The sequence below is a fragment of the Camponotus vicinus genome, unplaced genomic scaffold (assembly GCF_025532165.1).
Source record: "Camponotus vicinus isolate PSW18456_S1 unplaced genomic scaffold, iyCamVici1.0 SCAF_1, whole genome shotgun sequence".
Classification (NCBI taxonomy): Eukaryota; Metazoa; Arthropoda; class Insecta; order Hymenoptera; family Formicidae; genus Camponotus; species Camponotus vicinus.
In genome coordinates, this window is record NW_028141945.1 from 19,211,227 (window position 1) to 19,231,836 (window position 20,610).

Consider the following 20,610-nt stretch of genomic DNA (forward strand, 5'->3'; position numbering starts at 1 on the left):
GGAGGGAACAATATACCGGCTGTCAAAGAATGCGCAATGAATATATAATAAATTATTATGACCAATATAAAATAAAAAAGAAAAAAATAATTAAATAAAGAACAAAGATAACTTCACACATTATTCTTTAATAAAAACATTACAATGTGTCTTTTTGTTTAAACACTGATGCATTACTTGAAAAAAGTCCTAGATACAAAAATATATTCTAGTCAAATTTATTATGTATATTATAAGTAATTGTCTTAATTGCATTAATTATATTTTGCATAATAATTATTTAATTTAATAGATAGAGTGTATATATTTATATTTTTGAATTAAAGAATTATTTAATTTAAAATAGTACGTAACATATATAATGATTTATATTTTTAAATTAAGTAATTATTATGCAAAATGTAAATAATGCATTTAATACAATTATAACATACTAATAAATTCAAATATATTTTTAAAAATTTACTTATTACTGAAATATGGTTTTTTTATATTTATATATGTATACATATGAATGTATAAATATATAATTATATAAATATATCAATATATCAATATGTAAATATATTAATATCTAAATAAATAAGTATATATATGTATTTATTTATTATATATTATATTGTATTTATTATATATTATATTATATATTTATTGTATATTATAGAAGATGAATTCGTCTTTTATCACTAATAAAATTTATGATGAAGAGAATAAATCTGAACCTGAAGATGCACGTTCGTTGCACACGTGCCATGCTCCTTCTTCGTGCGAACGAACGTGCATGTGTCATACGCGTTGCTGAAACTTCATCGCGAATTAGCGGCGAGCAGAGAAGGATCGCACGCGCGGCAAGCTGTTCTAGAATTCGCGCCCGATAGGCAAAGTTGATCGCCTTGAATCATTTTTCTATCTTTTTAGTAGACGGATCATCTTTGTTGTTATCCATACTACTGGGCCGAAGGCTGCCGAAGATTTCTTTTCTTGTTTCTCGGCAGTAAAAAAATCGCAGTAAAACCATGAACTTTCGAAATTACATGCGTGTGAAATGAGAAAAGTGTCCGATCCTACAAAAGCTGCCGACCTTTCCTTTTATTTGCTATTAAAAAAAAAACTTGGTAGCACAGTAAAATTGTGATGAATACTAACATTAACTAATAACAATAAATTATAATAATTACATAGTATTGTATTTATATACGTGTGTAATAATTCTGAATAAATGATGGAATAATAAAATATTATACTTCGAAAAACTTCACGTGCGGGTATAAGATTTATTTCAAAGTAAAGTCACTTTAATTAGCAGTGTTATGTACGTGTATAAAACAAATTAATATTCTAGCAAAATATTAATATTAAAAAAAAAAATTAATAAGAGCCAGCAATTATAAAATTATATTCGATGCGATTGATGTAATTCAAATGTCGAAATTAATTCGGTCATCATTTAATAACTCGGATCAAAATCGTGACGAGTGATTCGTGGAACCTAAAGCAATAATGGTAAATGAATAATAGCGAAGAAATGGGATTGAGATGTTGAGAAAGTATTTCACGCTAATAAAACGAAAAGGATATCGAGATATCCAGCATTAACGAGACGCGGGCAGTTTGTGACGCAAATTACGCGTCTCTCCTCCTTTTTCGAGACGAGCCGTCATCGTACGTCGGCTCGTTCGAGCGTTAAATACGACTGCGAGCGAGCATTAAATAATGGGCTTCGCCGACGTATTGTCAGTAATTACCGTAAGGTGTCTGGGCTCGTCGTGCCGTTACAAATTCGTACACCTTGTCGGCGGCGCTCCTGCAGCGCGGAGACGCAGGATCGGATTCGCAAAATCCTCGGAGAGAAATTCTAATCTCGAGAGATTTTTACTCCAATATATTTTTTTTAATAACCGATTGAAAAATATAATAATTTCGCTATTTAATAAATAACCGCAGCAATAAAAAAAATACATCAAAAGTACGAATAATGATTACTAATTAAAAATAGAATCTAGAGAGATTTAATTTTTTTATTATCAGCATCAAATTTACTTTTAATTATATTGATATACCTTGTTGCGTTATAATTTATAATTAATATGTATACGTAATAATTTACATTTTTTAATTATACAATTATTATACAGAATAATATTAATTATTTATTGTTTATGTTGAAGATTTAATTATAAGATGTATGTATATGTTTCATCTTCAAATCTCTTGAAATAAAATGCACGATTAAATAATTTAAGAAGTCGTACGCGGCTGGAGAATATCGAGCCCATCACAATTGTCCATCAATCTGTCCTTATCCTTTCCAGTGCGGGCCTGTGTCTAGAGACATAATTGGGCTGCGTGACGCACACGAGCTGCAAGACGTAGGACAATGATCTTTCGCCTGTGGGCCTGCTTGCGTAACAGCGTGCACGAGGGAGCGGTACTTCTCGGGGCCCGAAAAGGCCCCCAGCAGGATGACTCTAATGTTTGCCAAGGAATACGCGTCGCTCTTACCGCATAAGCGATTTTGTCTTAGATAAATGTCATTTTAAATATTCCACGTGCGCTCAGATATTTAGAAATAGAGACGTATTCGATTTAATTTAATTCGATTTAATTTTTTAAAAATTTCTTTATCAACTTCTTGCTTCTTATTTTATATAAAATCTTAGATAATAAAGAAAGAAGAGGCAACGAAACTCGTATATATTTTCGTAGGATTATATACTTATATAATTTCGAATTTTAATATTTTTTTATCGAGATTTAAGCTTCCTCTTATTTTGTTTAATTTTATATCTTATATTCTTAGGTTTCTATATTTTATTTTATATTATTTTATTTTATATTTATTATTTTATTTTATATTATTTTATATTATATTAATTTCATTTTTTTACATCTTTTTAATATTAAAATTATTTAATAAAATGTCTCTCTTTCTATATTTTCCACATCAATGTAAATCTATATGTCAATCTATATTTTACATAAATTTACCGTTTCTCGAATTTTGACTCGTAACATTAATCTAAATGATCGCACATAAAATTTTGGGAAATACAACATTACGAATTTTCTAAAAAAGTCGCATAAAAATGACGTAAGTTTCTTAGGCTCGGGAGAAAAATAAAATATCGAAACGTAAAAGTATCGAAAGCCTTGGCCCGGCTCTAAAATCAATATTGGCGGGCACACGAGTTTTATGCAAATTCAGCCGAAAGAAAACAATGCGGCACGTCAGGCAGTACATATTGCACAAAACTGGTGGGACGTAAGAACCGCGAGAAGAGATGAAGAACGGCGAAGCAGTGCTAGCCGAGAGAAATATCTCTCGGCAAAACAATTAACATTCGTCATAAGTTATACAGACGATTATTAATTCAACGTCATAAACGTAGAACGAGTAAGAATGCGCTCCCGTCGTTTAGTTATCTCGCGCTTGCGAATCGCGATCTAAGACGCGAGATAATACAAAGACACTTGTGGTGATTACGCGAGCAAACCCAGATGCCTATCTCACGTGCGCATGTAATTAATAAAGCACTCCCTTGCGGGTGATTTCTAAAAAAGGAGCCCCTTTACCTCGCTTAATCATCGTTTTCCATGTCATATTTTATTCGTTCATTAATTTAATTACGTTAGCTAAATTAAATTAAGATGAAATTTAATTAAATAAATTTAATGAAAGTGATAATCAATTTAACTAAGTAGAGAGTAATTAATTTAACATTAACTGCCAACGCCTCGAACAATAAACTCACCCCTAAGTTATAACGAAAAACATCTTCATCAATCATAAAATTTCAATTAATATTTTTTCCACTCGTTGTTATTCAAATCATTGAAATATCGGTGCAAAAATTGCATACACACGCGGTTCAGAAATAAATATTCCTTATATTTTAAAATTTTTTGCCAAAACACATGTGTATTAATTTAATAATGTCAATTATGTACGTGGGAGTTAATATTTCAAGTGGATAGAATTTTAATTGAAATTTTAACGATCGAAATATATACTTGATAAATAATTAGATAAATAATATAGATAAATTAGATAAATAATAATAAATTAATTAATAAAGTCAAATTAAAAATTGAGATCGCGAATGAGAATTTTCGAAACATCCTGTATTTTCGGAGATGTGCACGCAGTGCTTAAATTATGCTCCGAGATCTCGTTACGAATATCACGAATATCAATTTGTTGAAACGTTTCTAGGATCATTCATCTGTCATTTCGTTTAACGGTGCAACAACCGATGTTCTCCGACGATCAATCTCTGGATCTTGTTGCATCTCGCGTTGCATAAGCGTTGTGCTCTCGCCCCTCGCTCTCGCATATTAAAGAGCCGCGCATTTGCGTATAATGCAGGGCGAGATGCGTGCGATTTGCATTCGGAACAGGATCGACTGTGACTTTGCACATCTACATCTCCCTTCTCTTCTCTCTCCTTCTCTCTCTCTTTCTCTCTCTCTTTTCTTTTCTCTCTTATTCGCACCCTTCCCATTTTCTCCTCGCTATCTCGCTTCAATTCTTCATCCTCTTCCCTTATGAACTCTTTTCCCCCTCTTTTTATTTTTTAATACCGTCATCCTTAGCCGGCCCGCAAAAAAAAATGGCAGAATGCGAGATGAGGAATGACCGAACTGCACAAAGTTGCAAGTGCACGGGAGGATTTTTTATAATAACGCTTGCGCAAGCTCGACTCGCAAGTTGCTCTTCTTTATCTTTGAACTTGTTTTGTTTTTTACAAAGGATCCGAATTGAATTTAAATATCCTCCTCAAATTAATGCGTTGTTAATTTTAGATTTTTTGGATTTATTAAAATCTCATCTAATCACATTTTTGCAACAAAATAATAAATGCTATATTCTGTTAAAATTATATGTACAAAATATTAATAAATAAATGAATTTCTCTATATCGATAATTTCTTTCAAACTATAAAGAATTTAGAAAACTTAGGAAACTTCCTTATTAAAATAAGAAAGAAAGAGAAAATACTCTCCAACAATTAAATTAAACAATAAAAATGCTCCAATTATGAAAAGGAAATTGTAGTAAAAGTTCTAATTAAAATCGGATTTCAATTATCTCAAGATTAGATTAAAGAATTTTCAAGTTTTGAAAAGAGTTAAATTGATATCAATTAATGAAAAGAGTTAAATTGATATCAATTATATAAATAATTGGTATCAATTAATTTAATTCGATTTAATTCGACTTATAAAAATAGTTGAAAAATTTGGGAAGAGAATAAAAAAAGAATTGATGCAAAATGTCTGTTGAATAAAGAGACGATAAAGGGGAGACGAGAAAGACGATTGTCGCCGACGATGCAAGGTTGCACGATTTTAATCGTGGCGAATTGCGGGTTTCGCAAGCTAATGAAAAGTGCGACATGCGCGCCCGGTGCTTTTCGCTGGGCCTATCTCAAGATCTCAACATACTCGTGTCACGTCGAAAAAGAAATATTTTCAAGTATTTATTAACAAATGCTGAAACAATATTAGCACAATGCGCACAAACAAACGTGATCTAAGATAGATTTTAATGTAAGAATTAATTTTAAAGTAATTTAATGTAAGATTTTTACATCGACAGAAAACGTTTTAAATAAGTGTGAACTTATATTTTAGTTTAATTTTATTTAATTAAATGTGAATTAAAGTGGCGTATTAAAAGTAAGAAATTTGCAATCCTCATAAGGTATATTTATCTTTAAATTAAAAACATCTCTTTATATTAATATTACAATTCAGTATTTAATTAGAAATTTCTATGAATCACAAATTGCAACTTATGCTAACATTAAATTCATATTTATATTAAAATAATCGATATTAAAATCGCACACATGCAAATTATGTTATATAAATTAAAAATAATTTATAAATTTATAAAATAATGTATTAATTAAATTAATATAATTAATATAATTAAATTAAATTAAAAAATTCTATTAAATGTATTATATTAGATTTATTTATTGTTTATATTAGATTAATTAAATTTTATTTGCATAGAAGCTAAAATAAAAATTAAAAATTTCTTAATTCTTAATAATGGATAATTTATCTAATAATCATAAGCGCACTAAAAAAGCACATATACAGTAAGACGTGCAACGTTGGCGCAACCGTTCCGCTTTGAGAACATCTCTTGTCGCGCACCAGATCCGCGCGATAATTATCTTGGACAATTATTTCATCTAGATAAACACGCGCGGAGTCTCTCGAATATTTTTCCATCGTGTTACTCGTATAATACTTCCTTTGTCCAAGTCTTCCTTTTTTCTTTCTCTATCACCGAGAGAAAAGTCACTTGACATTTCCCTATCAATAGCGGCTTTATTGAGCGATGATCGGTCGTGTACAGCCCACTTGTATAAATTATGACTTTTATATCCCGGGACAGAAAGACAGAGTCGGATCTATAAATAATGCGGCTACAGATGTCATCCGGGAATATGTTCGTCCCTTTTGCGCCGGCTGTGCAAAGCGGCTGGGACAATAAAACGCGATCGTCAACACCGAGACAATATCGCTATCGTTGCCCGTTAGACGATAAAGAGAGACTTAGCATTCAATTTTCGCCTGAATGGGACCGTCGAGTCGAGGACGTGTCTTAGATCTCGAGCGAAGAATTTTCGATTGAGTCGCGTCTTTTAACGAGATGACGCGCTTGCGGACGATTATATCATGATTGAGATATAATTGCATATCAGAGTTGGAAAGAAACACGCACGTGATGTCATTTCAATTCTAACATCAAAACACCAATTGGTCGCAATCTTATGAATGTACAAATTGTTGCCACGATAAAAGAGATGTATCAAGCACGTACAAATATCTAAGAAAATGTGAATCATCTTGTTGAAAAATGCAATTAATTATTAACTCGTAAAAAAATAAATAATTTTAATTAATTTCCCAGACAGCACAGGACATCCTATGGATATTCATTTTATATCCATTTTACGTCCACACGTCCATGGACATGAAATGAACATCCACCGTACATTCGATTTGAGACATCCGTTAATGGCCAATATTTGGACGTCCATAAGATGTCCGATCTTGGACATCAAAGTTTCGCGCAAGCACGCAAGGATGTGTTAGTTCGTTCGTTTACCGCTACGCGACGTGCGATGCGCTATCTTTCTCGTATTTAAGTTTTAGTTATGAGAATTATATAAAGTTTGCAAAAGGTAACAAATAAGATTAAAAATATACTGTTCAATTTAATTTCTGATCTAAATTACGAGTTTCAGATATTAAATTGATTTTATAAGTTGGACAAGTAAATGTCCGGCGAATAATTTAATATAAAATAATGAAACAAATTTAATATAAAATAATGAAACAAATTTAATATAAAATAATGAAAAATTTAATATAATAAATTTAAATTTTTTCATTAAAATATTTTGTAAAAATTATATATACCTATTTTTAAAATATTTTTTTAATGTTCAAAACAAGTTCAATTTTAGTCCGTTTGGTCTTTAAAATGGACATTTTTGGGATGTCCAAAATAGTAACACTGGATATCCATAAAACATCCTAAAGATATTTTAGGCTCTAATCTGGATATTTTAAATACGTATGAAACGTCCAATTTGTTTATTTTTAATACGTTTTTAAGATGTCATTGTGCTGTCTGGGTTTAATATTTTTTCCGGAAAAGATTTATTTAAACGCAGTAAAATGTAAAATTAGCTTAAAAAGAAAATATTTGAGACAAGATTTAAAAAATTTTGAATCTGAAATAAATGAAAACATATTGAACAGAGAAAGGAAACAATTATATAAAAAACGCAATTTAATAATTTAATATTAATAATATATATTAATATATAATTAAAAAATTTATTACAATAATATTTTTTTAAATCTGAGAAAGAAGAATAGAATAAAGATATGATTTGAATTTAATAAGCTAGAATAAAAAATCTGAAGAAAATTAACATAATTATACATATATGTAATATTTTATAATTTTATATATATAATTTTATCCACACTTTGAAATTATTAATTGCTTAATTGTAAAGAGGAACTAGAGAAATCACATTGTTATCTTTTTCAATTATTATTCTCGATCAAAAAAATTTGAGAACCGAAGACAATTAATCTCTTTGATTCGGGGTTGTCACTATCCGTCCCCCTCTCTCTCGAGAAAAGAAAAGTAAAAATTACGCGACTTCTAAAGCATCGCGTAGACGTTCACATCCGTGCCGCGGGCATCCGTGTCGGAAAGTGAAGTATCAAAAGGGCGATGTACGAGCGGAATAAGAGTGAACGCTAGTCTCTCAAGCCCCAGCTCCGTAGCTCTCGAGTAGGTTGTCAGAAGCCTCCGGGGCACAGTTGCACCATCTCCGGACGGAGTTAGACCCCCTTGGGCGAACCGGCGGCCTTATTTACCCTTCCACTACGCTGGACCCGGGCGGCCCACACATCACGCGTATGCCCCGTGTATGCTTCAATTAAAACGTGTTTACCGCGACTAAACGCGAAGTTCATCCGAGAAGAAGATCCGATCCTTTCACGAGGAAAAAAGATGGATATGCGAAAATGATCAGTTTGAGACAAATACTTAATTTTATTTTATTTTAAAATATATATTAATTTCTCTCAGAAAATATAGGATGAAATTTACACTTGATTGCTACTTAATCGCCGCGAATTTTATAATGAAATGAGATAGAAGTCATCAAAAATACGCATACATATTTTATTAATATTATTAATTATTTCATGTTACTCAATTATTCATTTTGTTCCATTTTATTTTACATATTAATTATTTTTCAATTTATTTCATTTTTTGTTAGTCTAAAAAAAATTTATATAAATTTGACATAATTAGACTCTACATATTTTTTTTATTTTTAAAAACTTTTTTAAAATTCTTAAATTTTATTATTCTATAAATTTTACTTTTTATTTTTTTAAATTTCTTTAAATTCTATTTAAAACAGAACCGAATTAAAAGTTAATATTATTTATAATAACGTTCATTAATATAATATTAATTATAAAAATTATTTATAATTAATTTTCCTTCTTTTTCCTTTCTTCCTACGAAATTCAATAATTTGTCCCAAACTTCCAACGTAACAATTACAGTAGTCATCGAAAAAAATATTCATACTGGTCAACGGGCGGACCATTCATCTCCTCGTGATCGCGTCGCGCGAATTCTGATTGATACAAAGGAGGCCGCTCGAGTGCTCTTCGCAAATCGACCGGCCGTTCGCCGAAAGTTCGCGTGTCGACAGAGTACAATGCGCTATAAATTGTTTCGAGGACGAGGTCAGTTCGCGAATTCGAAAGGACGAGCGTGATTTAAGGATGAGATTTCCATCCCCCGTTCCCTCTCATCTATTTAACCATCTTAACAATTCCTCTTCGCAGTCGCTTATCAAGAAATTCATATTAGAAATTGCACGAATTTGCGAAACTCGAAAACTTTGAGTGTTTAATTTTAGGTGCTTCTTCTATTCACAAGTCGAAAAAAAGATCGAAAAGAGCGAATATTTCACAAATTCTGTTAAATTTATATTATTATTAATATAATAAATAATATATAAGTAATATATATAATAAATATATAATAAATAATTAAGTATATAATAGTAAATAATTTCCATAATTAATATTAGTGAACATTATTATTTAGATTATATTAATTTTAAATTTATCAATTTTTTTAGAAAAGCATCTAAATAAAAAAAATATCTATAAGGTCTATATTAATAGTTTACACGTGAATATTTTTTATTATTATAAATCTATTTTTATTATACATATATTCTATATTTTTCATAATCTATTGTTTTTTATATTTTCGTATATATATTTTTTATAATATATGTAATATATTTTTTTTGTTTCTCTGTCTTTCGTAATAATTGAAAGATGTGAGAATAAAAAAATCAAAATGATAGAGCGATCGACGTGGTGCACAAAACTCTAAAACGTGAAATAGCACAAGATTATCGCGGAGAGAGGCTTTCACATTGACTACACGATAGTGTAATTTCGTAATGAGGCAATTTAGGCCATCGCCGCTGATAAGGATTAATCACGCGCGAAAATCGGGTAGTATCGATACCATCTGGCGAAAGATTATCCTGCGATATCCAATCTTTTATCTCGATGAAATCACGATTAAAGATTACTTTGTTCTATCGACGATTATCTTATCTTCTTCTTCCTTTAATCTTCTTTTGAACAGTGATTTCGCATTGATTGAAATGGCGTATCTGACATTTTACATAAATAGATTCGCTCGAGAAATTATCTGCGTTAAAATATCCCTCACTTTGTAGCACGAATGCTGGATCATACAAATCACGATTTATCGCCTCTCTTTTTTATTCAATACTATTTAGATATTTAATTAAAATATATTAATGAAAGAGTTACACGTCGTCACGTTACGCGGCGAGTCGAATCTCTTATTCTCCATAAGGAAAAAAGATCGATTCACGAAACGAGAGTGAGAGTGATTAGGTGACTGAGTCGCAAAACTTCGAAGTGAATGGAGATCCCCACTCTCTTGACAGTATTCTGTTTATTTGAAATATAGGGTGTCCGAAAAAAAAGTGCGACTCTTTCGCGTATACATATTTTAAATAATAATAATAAAATCTTTCCAGTCATAATTATAAAACTGCAACTTTAATTCTCGTGCAAAGAATTAATAATTAAATTGTCAATCATTTTACAGTCTCAAATGGCGACAAAAATGTAAGTTACTGTATTTATTATTCACTTCCATTGGAACGTAAAATGCAAGAGACGTTTAACAACTTTTATTAAATTCATACATATCCTTACGATCTTTTAAGAAGCGCGTGTCTCCGATCCATTCAACGAGTATCCGAAACATAATCGTGATCGATGTGGCTCATTTAGCAGACGCGAAGAGCAGGTTTTACGCGCGAGAGATGCTGTACAAAAAAAACGATCAATATGAGATATGTTAATTAATTATTAATCGTAACGTAAGCAAGACGACAATACGCACTTCTTTCTCGTATGTGTGTCTTCGTTAAATGCAAATATCACTAAAATATCGTCGAGAGGCTAATATATGCTTTCCTTTTTTTAGAATCTCCCGCTATATATGCTACGAAGTCTTTTAATTCGTGAACGTTTTTGCGAAATTGCGAAATTGTCGTTTTATCTGATATTAATCCTCAATAAATGGAAATCTTTTCATATAAATCTTTGCATTGTGGATTAATTAAACGTCAGATTGTTTTATTTTGCGTTGCTTAAGAGACTTGATGGCTGTTATGCATCGTCCATAATTATCTTTTAAGTAGTAATTCTTTTTAATTTAAGTGTGTAAGTTATATATTAGAAAGTTAAATTTTCTGCTATTAATTGTCATACGTGATACACCAAATATCGTTGAAAGTATACAAAGTGAATAAATAATTATAACAAATAAATTAATTATTAATCGATACAAATTAAATATTATTTTACCTATCTTTGATACAAAATAATAAGATAAAACATCAAAAGTAGAAAATATAAAAAGTAGAGAAGGGAAAATTGCTCACATATATGATATACGCAACAAAGAGAATTTGTGCATAGACGAAACACCTAAGAACAGGGTAGGAAGAGAAAAAAATTCGTCATATTTTGATGAGATAGATTTGGCGCCCTTCATTTCCTCCTAAATTTGCACGAAAATATTTTTATCCTATCAATTCTTTTCTTTTAATGCAAAATATACTTTCAAAAAGTTGTCTGTTATAAATTATTTATTCTCTTGTTCACATGTTATCGTGAGTAGGATTAAAATATTTAATAAATTAAATCTGATTTATTTCATTTAAATTTACTATCTTATTTTAATTTCCGAAACTAATTAATTAAATCATTGATAAACAAATTCTATATTCATAAAATCTCTAAATTTAAATTTCTTCTTAATATAGAAATTTTTAATAAATTTGAGAATATTAAATTTAAAATTTAATATGCTTTGAATTTTATTTATTCAATTTTATTTTTTTTAATAATTTTATTTTTACGATTAGAACAATAGCAGCACGTACCTGAGCCAAACTTGCCACGGCGAGGCCAAAGGTGAATGCAATATGCACAACAGTCGGTGGCGTATTTTCTATCCACGTAACGCAGGAGGCACAGCCTATGACGACCAACAGGAACGTGCCCAGAATCTCGGCGAACAGCATCACCAGGAAGTCGAGCTTGGTGACCTCCTCAAAGCCGACAAACTCCTTAATACCTGAAAAAAAAAAAATCATAAAGTTAAATTCATTTTATTTTTCTAAAAATTTAAGCTTTTTTCTTGAAGAAAAAATTCATCTAATTTTTATAATTTTAATTTTTGCAACCATAATTTAATCTACTTGATTTAAAAAATTCTTATGGATTCAATTTTACAATGATTCTTATATATTTTTTATATTTAAAAATAATCAAAGAAAAAAATCAAGAAATTTTTGTGACGTGTAAGAATTTTTTAATTTAAAATTTATCTATAATCTTTTTTATTAATTCAATCAATTTTTGTAATTATTATTTTTTCATTTAATTTACTTATTAATTAATTTATAGTTTCAGTTTATATTAATTTGTAAATTAAATTAGAGACTTTAAAAAAGATTGAAAAGAGAAATAATAATGAAGGATATTAAATTTTTATCACGATATCAAATGATATGTAAAAACATGTGTCCCACCGTCTATTGAAGTGCAGTGAAGTGGATTACGCAGTTGTGATTAAAAGACATGATTAAAAGACATCCACGTGATAACATATCCAAAATAAATGTTCGATACAAATTAAAGATGAAAGTTAAGTGTCCGACTATTGTGAAAAATTTCCCGAATAGTTTTGAACGTCAAAACACGAGGAGTGTCTCACTTATCAAAAATTTGTACATGTATTGCAAATTACCGGGAAATTCCAAGTAATTCTACTTAATTCTAATTTAACTTTTCTTTTAAATTTAGCAAATAAAAATAGATTATTTTGATTTTTGTAAACTTAACTTATTTATTCATTAATATAAAGCAAAATTACAGAATATAATAATATTATTAAACCATTTAATAATACTATTAAACCCCACCATTATCATCAATAAGTATATTTTTTGCTCTGTAATTAACACTTGTAAATAACACTTATTTCTAAAATTCTATTTGTAGTATAATTTAAAAAAAAAATTTTAACTATAAAGTTTATATTGTAAAATGAAAGAATATTTTAAACTCAAAAATAATAAAATTAATTAAATATATTAAGAAAGTTACAGTCTTTTGCTGTACTTATTTACAATACTTATTTACGATACGATGATACAATGTTGCAAAATACGAACATATACAACAAATCTAAATCTATCTTTAGAGTCTATATAGTCTATATTTATCTTTATATGTCTACTAATGCTTAATTTTAGAAAAAAATACTATTTATTATTTAATAACTGTTTTAAAAATCCTGCTAATATAAACTATGACTATAGTTACTGGAGGGAATGACACAAGCACACAAGCGAAAACGCGTACATGCATGCGCTATTATCGAAACGCATGTACGCGGTTTAAAAGAATAAATTTTGATTTTCACAACTTATTGTATTAAATTAAAAAAATTATCTTTTTGTAATCATTACTTATTTATCTGAAATATTAAATAATTATAAATCTAACTCTTAGAGAATTACTTACGCGCATCTAAAAGATGTTACAAGACATAATTTTTATTTTTTAAGACGTTTTAATCTTGTCTGGGTTATTATTTTGTTATAGAACTTGTAAAAACTTATCAAAGCACAGTAATACGGATAATGCGAAATATGATTTTTATGAATTCTAATTGTTAATATTTTTTAAATACTTGTTTATTTATAGAATTCTTAAATTTTCACCTTTAATCTCGATAATATATTTTTAAATAGTTTATTTTTGTATATTTAATATATTTTTCTAATTTTTTAATATTTTTTAATATTCTACTATATTATTTTGATCAATGATATCATTTATTTTGTTGTATTAATTTTAACATATAATTAAAATGTTCATAAAGCAATTGTCATTTTATACGATTTATTTTAGCAGATTTTAACAAATAAGAGTATCTTTCTTTTTACGACACCTTATATACAGGTTATATTTTTGATCACAGCGCGCAGTTTGCCTATGTAATTTGCTATACAGTCAACAAACGACGCATATCTTCGTTTGCATGCATCGTCACGACAAATACTACCTTGAATCCCATTCTTCCACTCATAATTTTTATCGATTACTTCCTCTTTTTTTTTTCTACACGTGTGATCGGGATGAAAATTTTATGTTAATAAATCTTTCCGCATGCTTGAAACACTTTAAGACATTTAAGAGACTCTCTGATTCCATTCTCGACATTTATCGTTAGTACATTTTTGAGTGAAATGTAAATATTACTTATCTATTAATGTAATTTTACATTTATGTATATTTTATTTATAGAAATATACAGATTTTGTTAAAGTCTTCGAATCATTGACCTGAAAAAATTTAACGTCTCTTAGAGAGATCTTATCTTTTTTTGATTAAGTTCTAAGAGGAGAATGCATGAATAAAATAAAAATAATATATTTAAAAGAGACAAGATAATTTATAATATAATAAATCTAGAAAATTAAATAACTATCTTAAGAAAATAAGATAATTTACGTGATATAATAAGTCTACAAGAAATTTTAACAGACATATTATATAAAGATAGAGTTGATTAATTTTCTCTCTGGTAAACATTTTTTTCTCTTTCACTCTCGATCCAGTTCTCGATTCACAAAAAGCATATTTAACAAGGATATTTAATCATCAATTACATACTGTTCCCGCAAGCTTCCTTCAATACCTTTCCACTGTTTGCTCATGATTGCTCCAACACCAGTTCACTCTATCACCCCTTCGGATTTCCCTTAAGTCTTCTCGAGGAAGTTCCCCACGTTGGCGAAGACGAGCCGATTTCGATCGTACTCGACAACCTCCAAGGCAGAAATGCCCTCGACAACGTTTTCGGGCGTACTTGTCACTAACTTTCAACACTGTCGGAAATTTTCTCTTAGGAAATGTGGAAAATCGGAATATGTCTATGCGTGGGAAAACGCGAAGAGAGCGGAGGACCGGCACTTCCTGCGCTATCGCGAGTGCACACCACGTGAGAGAGTTTCTGGGCGACGTGCGCGCGAGTTTCGCCTTCATATATCGCTTGCGTTCGCCAACCACGGGGTCCTCCCTCTTTCCAAACAACGCGCGCGCGCGCGGATCTCCCTGCCGCCCTCCTGTCACCTCTTCGGCCTCCCACCGAACGTGCGGCGAAAGCTTCTTGAGGATGGAAGAAGTCGAGGATCGCTCACACCTGGGGAGATTCTGTCATTCTCGATCTGTCAGAATGCAAAACCGATCTATCGCGCACTTATGATAAGCGACGCGTTCCTTTTAAACCCGCGATGGAGCTTATCGTTCCAATATAAGTTATGATATCAAAGAAATTTTATCATTAATTCTATTCTAAAAATTCTATTATTAATTTATGAAAAATTATCATTAAGATATTAAAAATACAAATAAGTTAATATTATTTTAATAATGCAAATAAATAATACAAATTAAAAATACAAATAAATTTAAGATAATTAATAATAATAATTTAATAATAAAAATTAAAAATACAAATAAATTTAAAATAATTTGAAAGTATCTCATAAAAGTAAACAAAAATTTGTTTTTAAATTATAACCCGACACACAATTACAGAATGTAATTTAATTATAATATAATTTTGTAATTTTTTTTAAGATACCAAGAAAATTATTGCAAAATTTCAAACATATGTATGAAATTTCAAAATTAGAAAATTTTCGCGTCCAAGCCTACGAATTATTTACAAAATCTGGAATATATTTCCAACATTTCTTCATATTTTTTCGACGTTATCAGTCAAGTTTTTCGTTTGCAAAAATGCACTTTTCCGATTTATTGGATACAAATTTTGCATATATATCTCTTATAATCATTTATTATAATTATCATTAATTATCTAATTGGTCATTAATTAGTTAATTGTAAAAAACTACATTATCGAACAGTAGTTTGAAAACTGGGAATTTATAATGCATGTCGTAGTGAAACAACTATCCACATGAGTGCCATGCGGAAACATTCGATATGTATAACGCACGTGCCTCGCCCTGCGCGCGCGCGTGGACAGTGTCATTCATGAATTTGCGAATCTTATTTAACAGATAGATGACCTTTAACAATCAATACTAACTTTCTGATTTGCATTCTTGTATAATTCATTGAAATTCTAATTGTAGGTATTTATAAAAAAACACGTTTAAGAACAGCAACTTTCAATTCGCCGCAGATTTTTCATCGTCGATTTTCTATCATCATCCATTTTTCATTTGTTTATTCATTAGAGATTGTTTCCCATTTTTTTTAAATTTACAATTTAGAAATTTCTTTTTAGCTATTAGTTTTTTAGTACGTATGCAAAAAAAACATTAATGCACGTTATTTGAAAAATAAAAGGTAATGTGTAAGCAAATAATAAAAAGAGAAGAGACATAACAATAAAAGAAAAAAATAATAAAAAATAGAGAAAAGACATACAAAAATATCAAATATATATACAAATATTTTTAAGAGAAATAATTAATAATTTAAAATAGGACTTTAAAATATATACGGCAAATAAGAAATGACAAAACAATTCAATACAGTCTAATTATGGAAACTAAGCTACAGGTTTTATATAAAAATATTAAACTAGTTTTAATATACTGTAAATGTACATTTAATATATAAAATATTTTAAATTAATTTTGCATATTGTAACTTAAAAAGTAGATTAATCTGTGATGATAAATTTATGGATGATATGATACATCGAAACAATCCAATTTGATTTCATGTAATTCGATCTTTCTCTCTTTTTCCGCCTCTTTCTCTCTCTCTCTCTCTCTCTCTCTCTCTCTCTTTCTCTCTCTCTCTTTCTTCACTTTCATTTTCGTCGCTGAATAAAAAGATACGCTTTTAACGCCCAAGCTGAAAAATCGCTCTCGCGTGGGTGTGACGAGAGGCGATCTCTTTCGTTATAAAAATTCAATTCAACGTGATGTACATTAAGTCGAGTTGCGGAGCGATATAAAAATGCTTGCAAACTCTATCGATACCACGTCCTTGGCGAGATACAGAAAAAATAAACGTACTGAATAAGTCGAAAGTTGAGAGAATTTTTTCATCCCACTTTGTTATTACTATATTTATATAATATAAATAATACGAATAAGAATATAATGTATCCATGGAGTAAAAATTAAAATGATAAAAATTCTGAAAAAAAAACTACACTATACGAATTTATTTCTCCATAATTTATAATAAAAATAAAATAATTCGATTTTTTTACGCTGTCTAAAAATATTCTCCAATTTTCCAATTTACTCCACGAAATAAAATCTTTTTTTCTCTTAATTTTTACGATATTTAATTTTTCTGTTGAAAATGAATGATACGCATATTTTTTACATCATAATGCGTTATCAATGTTTATCAACGCTACCTGCGGAAGACAAATATTGCGCCGTCGAGAAGATTCTCTCTCTTTTCTCGATCCTCTCGGCAGAACATAGTGGCAATAGACACGGTAATTAAACGCTATTAATTGGGTCGTTACGCGGCGGCGAAGCGACTTGGTTGTAAATAACTTCCGCAATTAGCGTTGTGCATTCGTCGTTGCTGTTGCACTCGTATTACATTCTTGCGCGCCACACTTGCCACGAGAATAATTACATCTGTGTTGCTTGTATACGTAATCCGCAAAGAGAATTCCTTACATGCGCGCGTCTTACACGCCATATGTTAGTGCATATATTACATCTCGTTATTTACTGTATTGATTGTGATAGAAATTTAATAATCAAAAATAAAAAAAATTAATAATAAAAAATATATTGTTGCACTAAATATCGATGGAGATGTATCTACTCTGTAATGTGTTACTGCAAATTTTATTTTATTATCACAGTTAATACTCGCTATTAAATCGCATATTATAGATATAATTATTATAGATATAATTTCGAAAAAGAAACAACGGAGAAATATGAAAATTCCTCTTTAATTTGCCTTCTTATTCGTTATTCATTTTATGGTAATTGTAAATGTAAGATAGAGTGTATTTATCTTTGTTATCGTGACAGCTTCTAACTGGTCAGAATCACAGTAACATTAAAATGATAATAAAACTCAATGAAATATTGAGTCACACATTAGTCTGAAGATTGAAGATGTAACACGCGGATTTATTGTTTTGTTTGATATTCCGTGAAAATTACTGTGAAAGAATCTCTCAATAAAATGTGGCTCGAAATTCGAAAAGCATTTATGTAAAAATATTAACAATTATCCGTTATTGAAGAATCCTCGTCGAACACTTTATTGCATTATTCAAGAAATTTCATTATTTAAAAGCAAATCGATTTGTCCCGAAATAATTATTCTAAACATAGGAAACATATTTATTCATGTATTGTTAATCCAGAAATGAAATAAATAAAATTAGATAATCCGAGAAAAGAGAGAGAGGAAGAAAGTGCGAAATAGTATAATAAAAATGTAACGAAAAAAAATACAATATAAAATATAAATGTAATAGAAAATTAGATGAAAGTTCTATATTATTATTTAACGTTAATATCATTCAAAAATTTTATTTTTTATTATGGGTTTAATATTAATATTATTTTTAAATACGCACAATTCAATATAAATAAATTTCATTAGACAAACTGTTTATAGAAAAAAAATAATGACGACAAATATAAGATTTAATGAGAAAAATATATTCAAATAAAAGCAAAATATTTGATCAATTTAAGAAACGTAAAAATTTATTAATGGTAAACTAGATTTATTGCAAATTTTTGAATAATTAAAAGATACATCACTTGCGAATTATTATTTAATAACCATTAGCTATTTTAACGATTAGTCGTATAATTAGTAATTATGAGATAAATGTAAGTCAATTAGATTTATTACACATGTATCGAACCGTTCGAGGCAGCAACATTGATTGCATCTTCGCAGCAAAGAGCTCTCTTTAACGATCAAAGTGGAAAAATAGTAAGTAGTTTAATACTTAATAGTTCAATTTTGCTTAATCGTCTATCATATATGCGAAATTAGGCATGCGATTAAGTAGATTCGTCGCGATAGCGCGAGTGAAGGACGATTATGCGCTGTTCTGAGAAAACGCGCAATTCGCGTTCGGAAATTTGCAAGGGGAGGGAGAAGGAATCACGGTGTTTCAATGCAAAACATACCGCGATGTTTTAATGACATGTCCGGTGAACAAGGCATCGCGATCGAAGAATGATTTAGCGTAATTCTGATGAGATCATTGATTTTTTTCCATTTAACTCCTTCAATTTCCGTAATGACTTCTAACAATAAGATTCCTAATAATGCGTCTGTATTTTACCGCGTAAGAAGGAGATCCGTTAAATTCGGAAGATATTATATATATTATGTTATATAAGAGGATGTTTTGTTCAGCTCAAGTTCCTTCAGTATATTTCCTAGGAGATATTTATTTATTATTTGGAAAAACATATTTTATTTTAATTTACTTAAGATTCTCGAATGAGAATGTTAAGCAATATATATTAACTATTTATAAATAAGCTAACACAGCTTGCGCTTACGCAAATTTTACGCGATATATGCGAGCGGAAATAATTTGTTTCGCTTAAGGCAACAGATAATTTATATGTATTATTATTAATCATTGATATACTACATGGAAAAGTTTTATTAATTGAATCGAATCGCATGTATTTTGCGCATGACATTTATAAATTGTACTTCATAATCAGTTGTCTAGTCTGATCAATCACTTTCGCGACTTATTATTAGCGATGCAAAAGTGTGGCGTGCAATTGATCTAAAGGAAAATCGTTCATAATCATTCGGATTAAATAAATCTTTCTAATTTACATTTAACGATCGATAAAATATCTTTTCTAATAATTGCTTTTTCGACTTTTTTTCTGCATTTCATATGATATTGGATATATTTATTCGATTTTTATATAATAATATTTAGTTACATTCAAATTTATCGATCAAGACATATTAATTTTGAGATACGGATGTGAATGCTGATATAATAAAAACTAGGAAAGATATTGATTAATCCGGTAGCGATTAAATCATTTAAGATTTGTAATAATTATCATTGTCATGAATAACATATATATCGCGTTTTATTGTACATGATAAATATTTAATATCGAAATCCGTATAATCTTAACATTGAAATTTCGGAGAGGATATCTCAATTCTATCAGATCGATCATGAATTAATCACAAACTCTTGTAGTAAAAAAATATCAGAATAATAAAAGATAAAAGTTCGGTAAATAATAATGTCAAGAATATAAACAATACATTCGTACATGCTAATATACTCAAAATACATCTTGCATAGTGTTTATATTAATATTCGTAGTACAAGTTGCTCTCTGTAGAATTAATTTCAATCT

General features: G+C 29.3%; 1 protein-coding gene across 3 annotated transcripts in view; it reads right to left on the minus strand.

The window, feature by feature from the left end:
* The window catches only part of LOC145959320 (aquaporin AQPAn.G), a 33,928-nt gene that overhangs the window by 7,542 nt on the left and 5,776 nt on the right, over positions 1-20,610 (minus strand). For 2 of the 3 annotated variants that reach the window (XM_083078066.1, XM_083078067.1), the window contains exon 3: positions 12,082-12,275. In XM_083078066.1, coding sequence (XP_082934192.1) covers positions 12,082-12,275 — 194 coding nt within the window. Of the gene's footprint in view, positions 1-12,081; positions 12,276-14,909; positions 15,248-20,610 lie in introns of those variants that run through there. The other variant, XM_083078068.1, reaches the window with a different exon arrangement.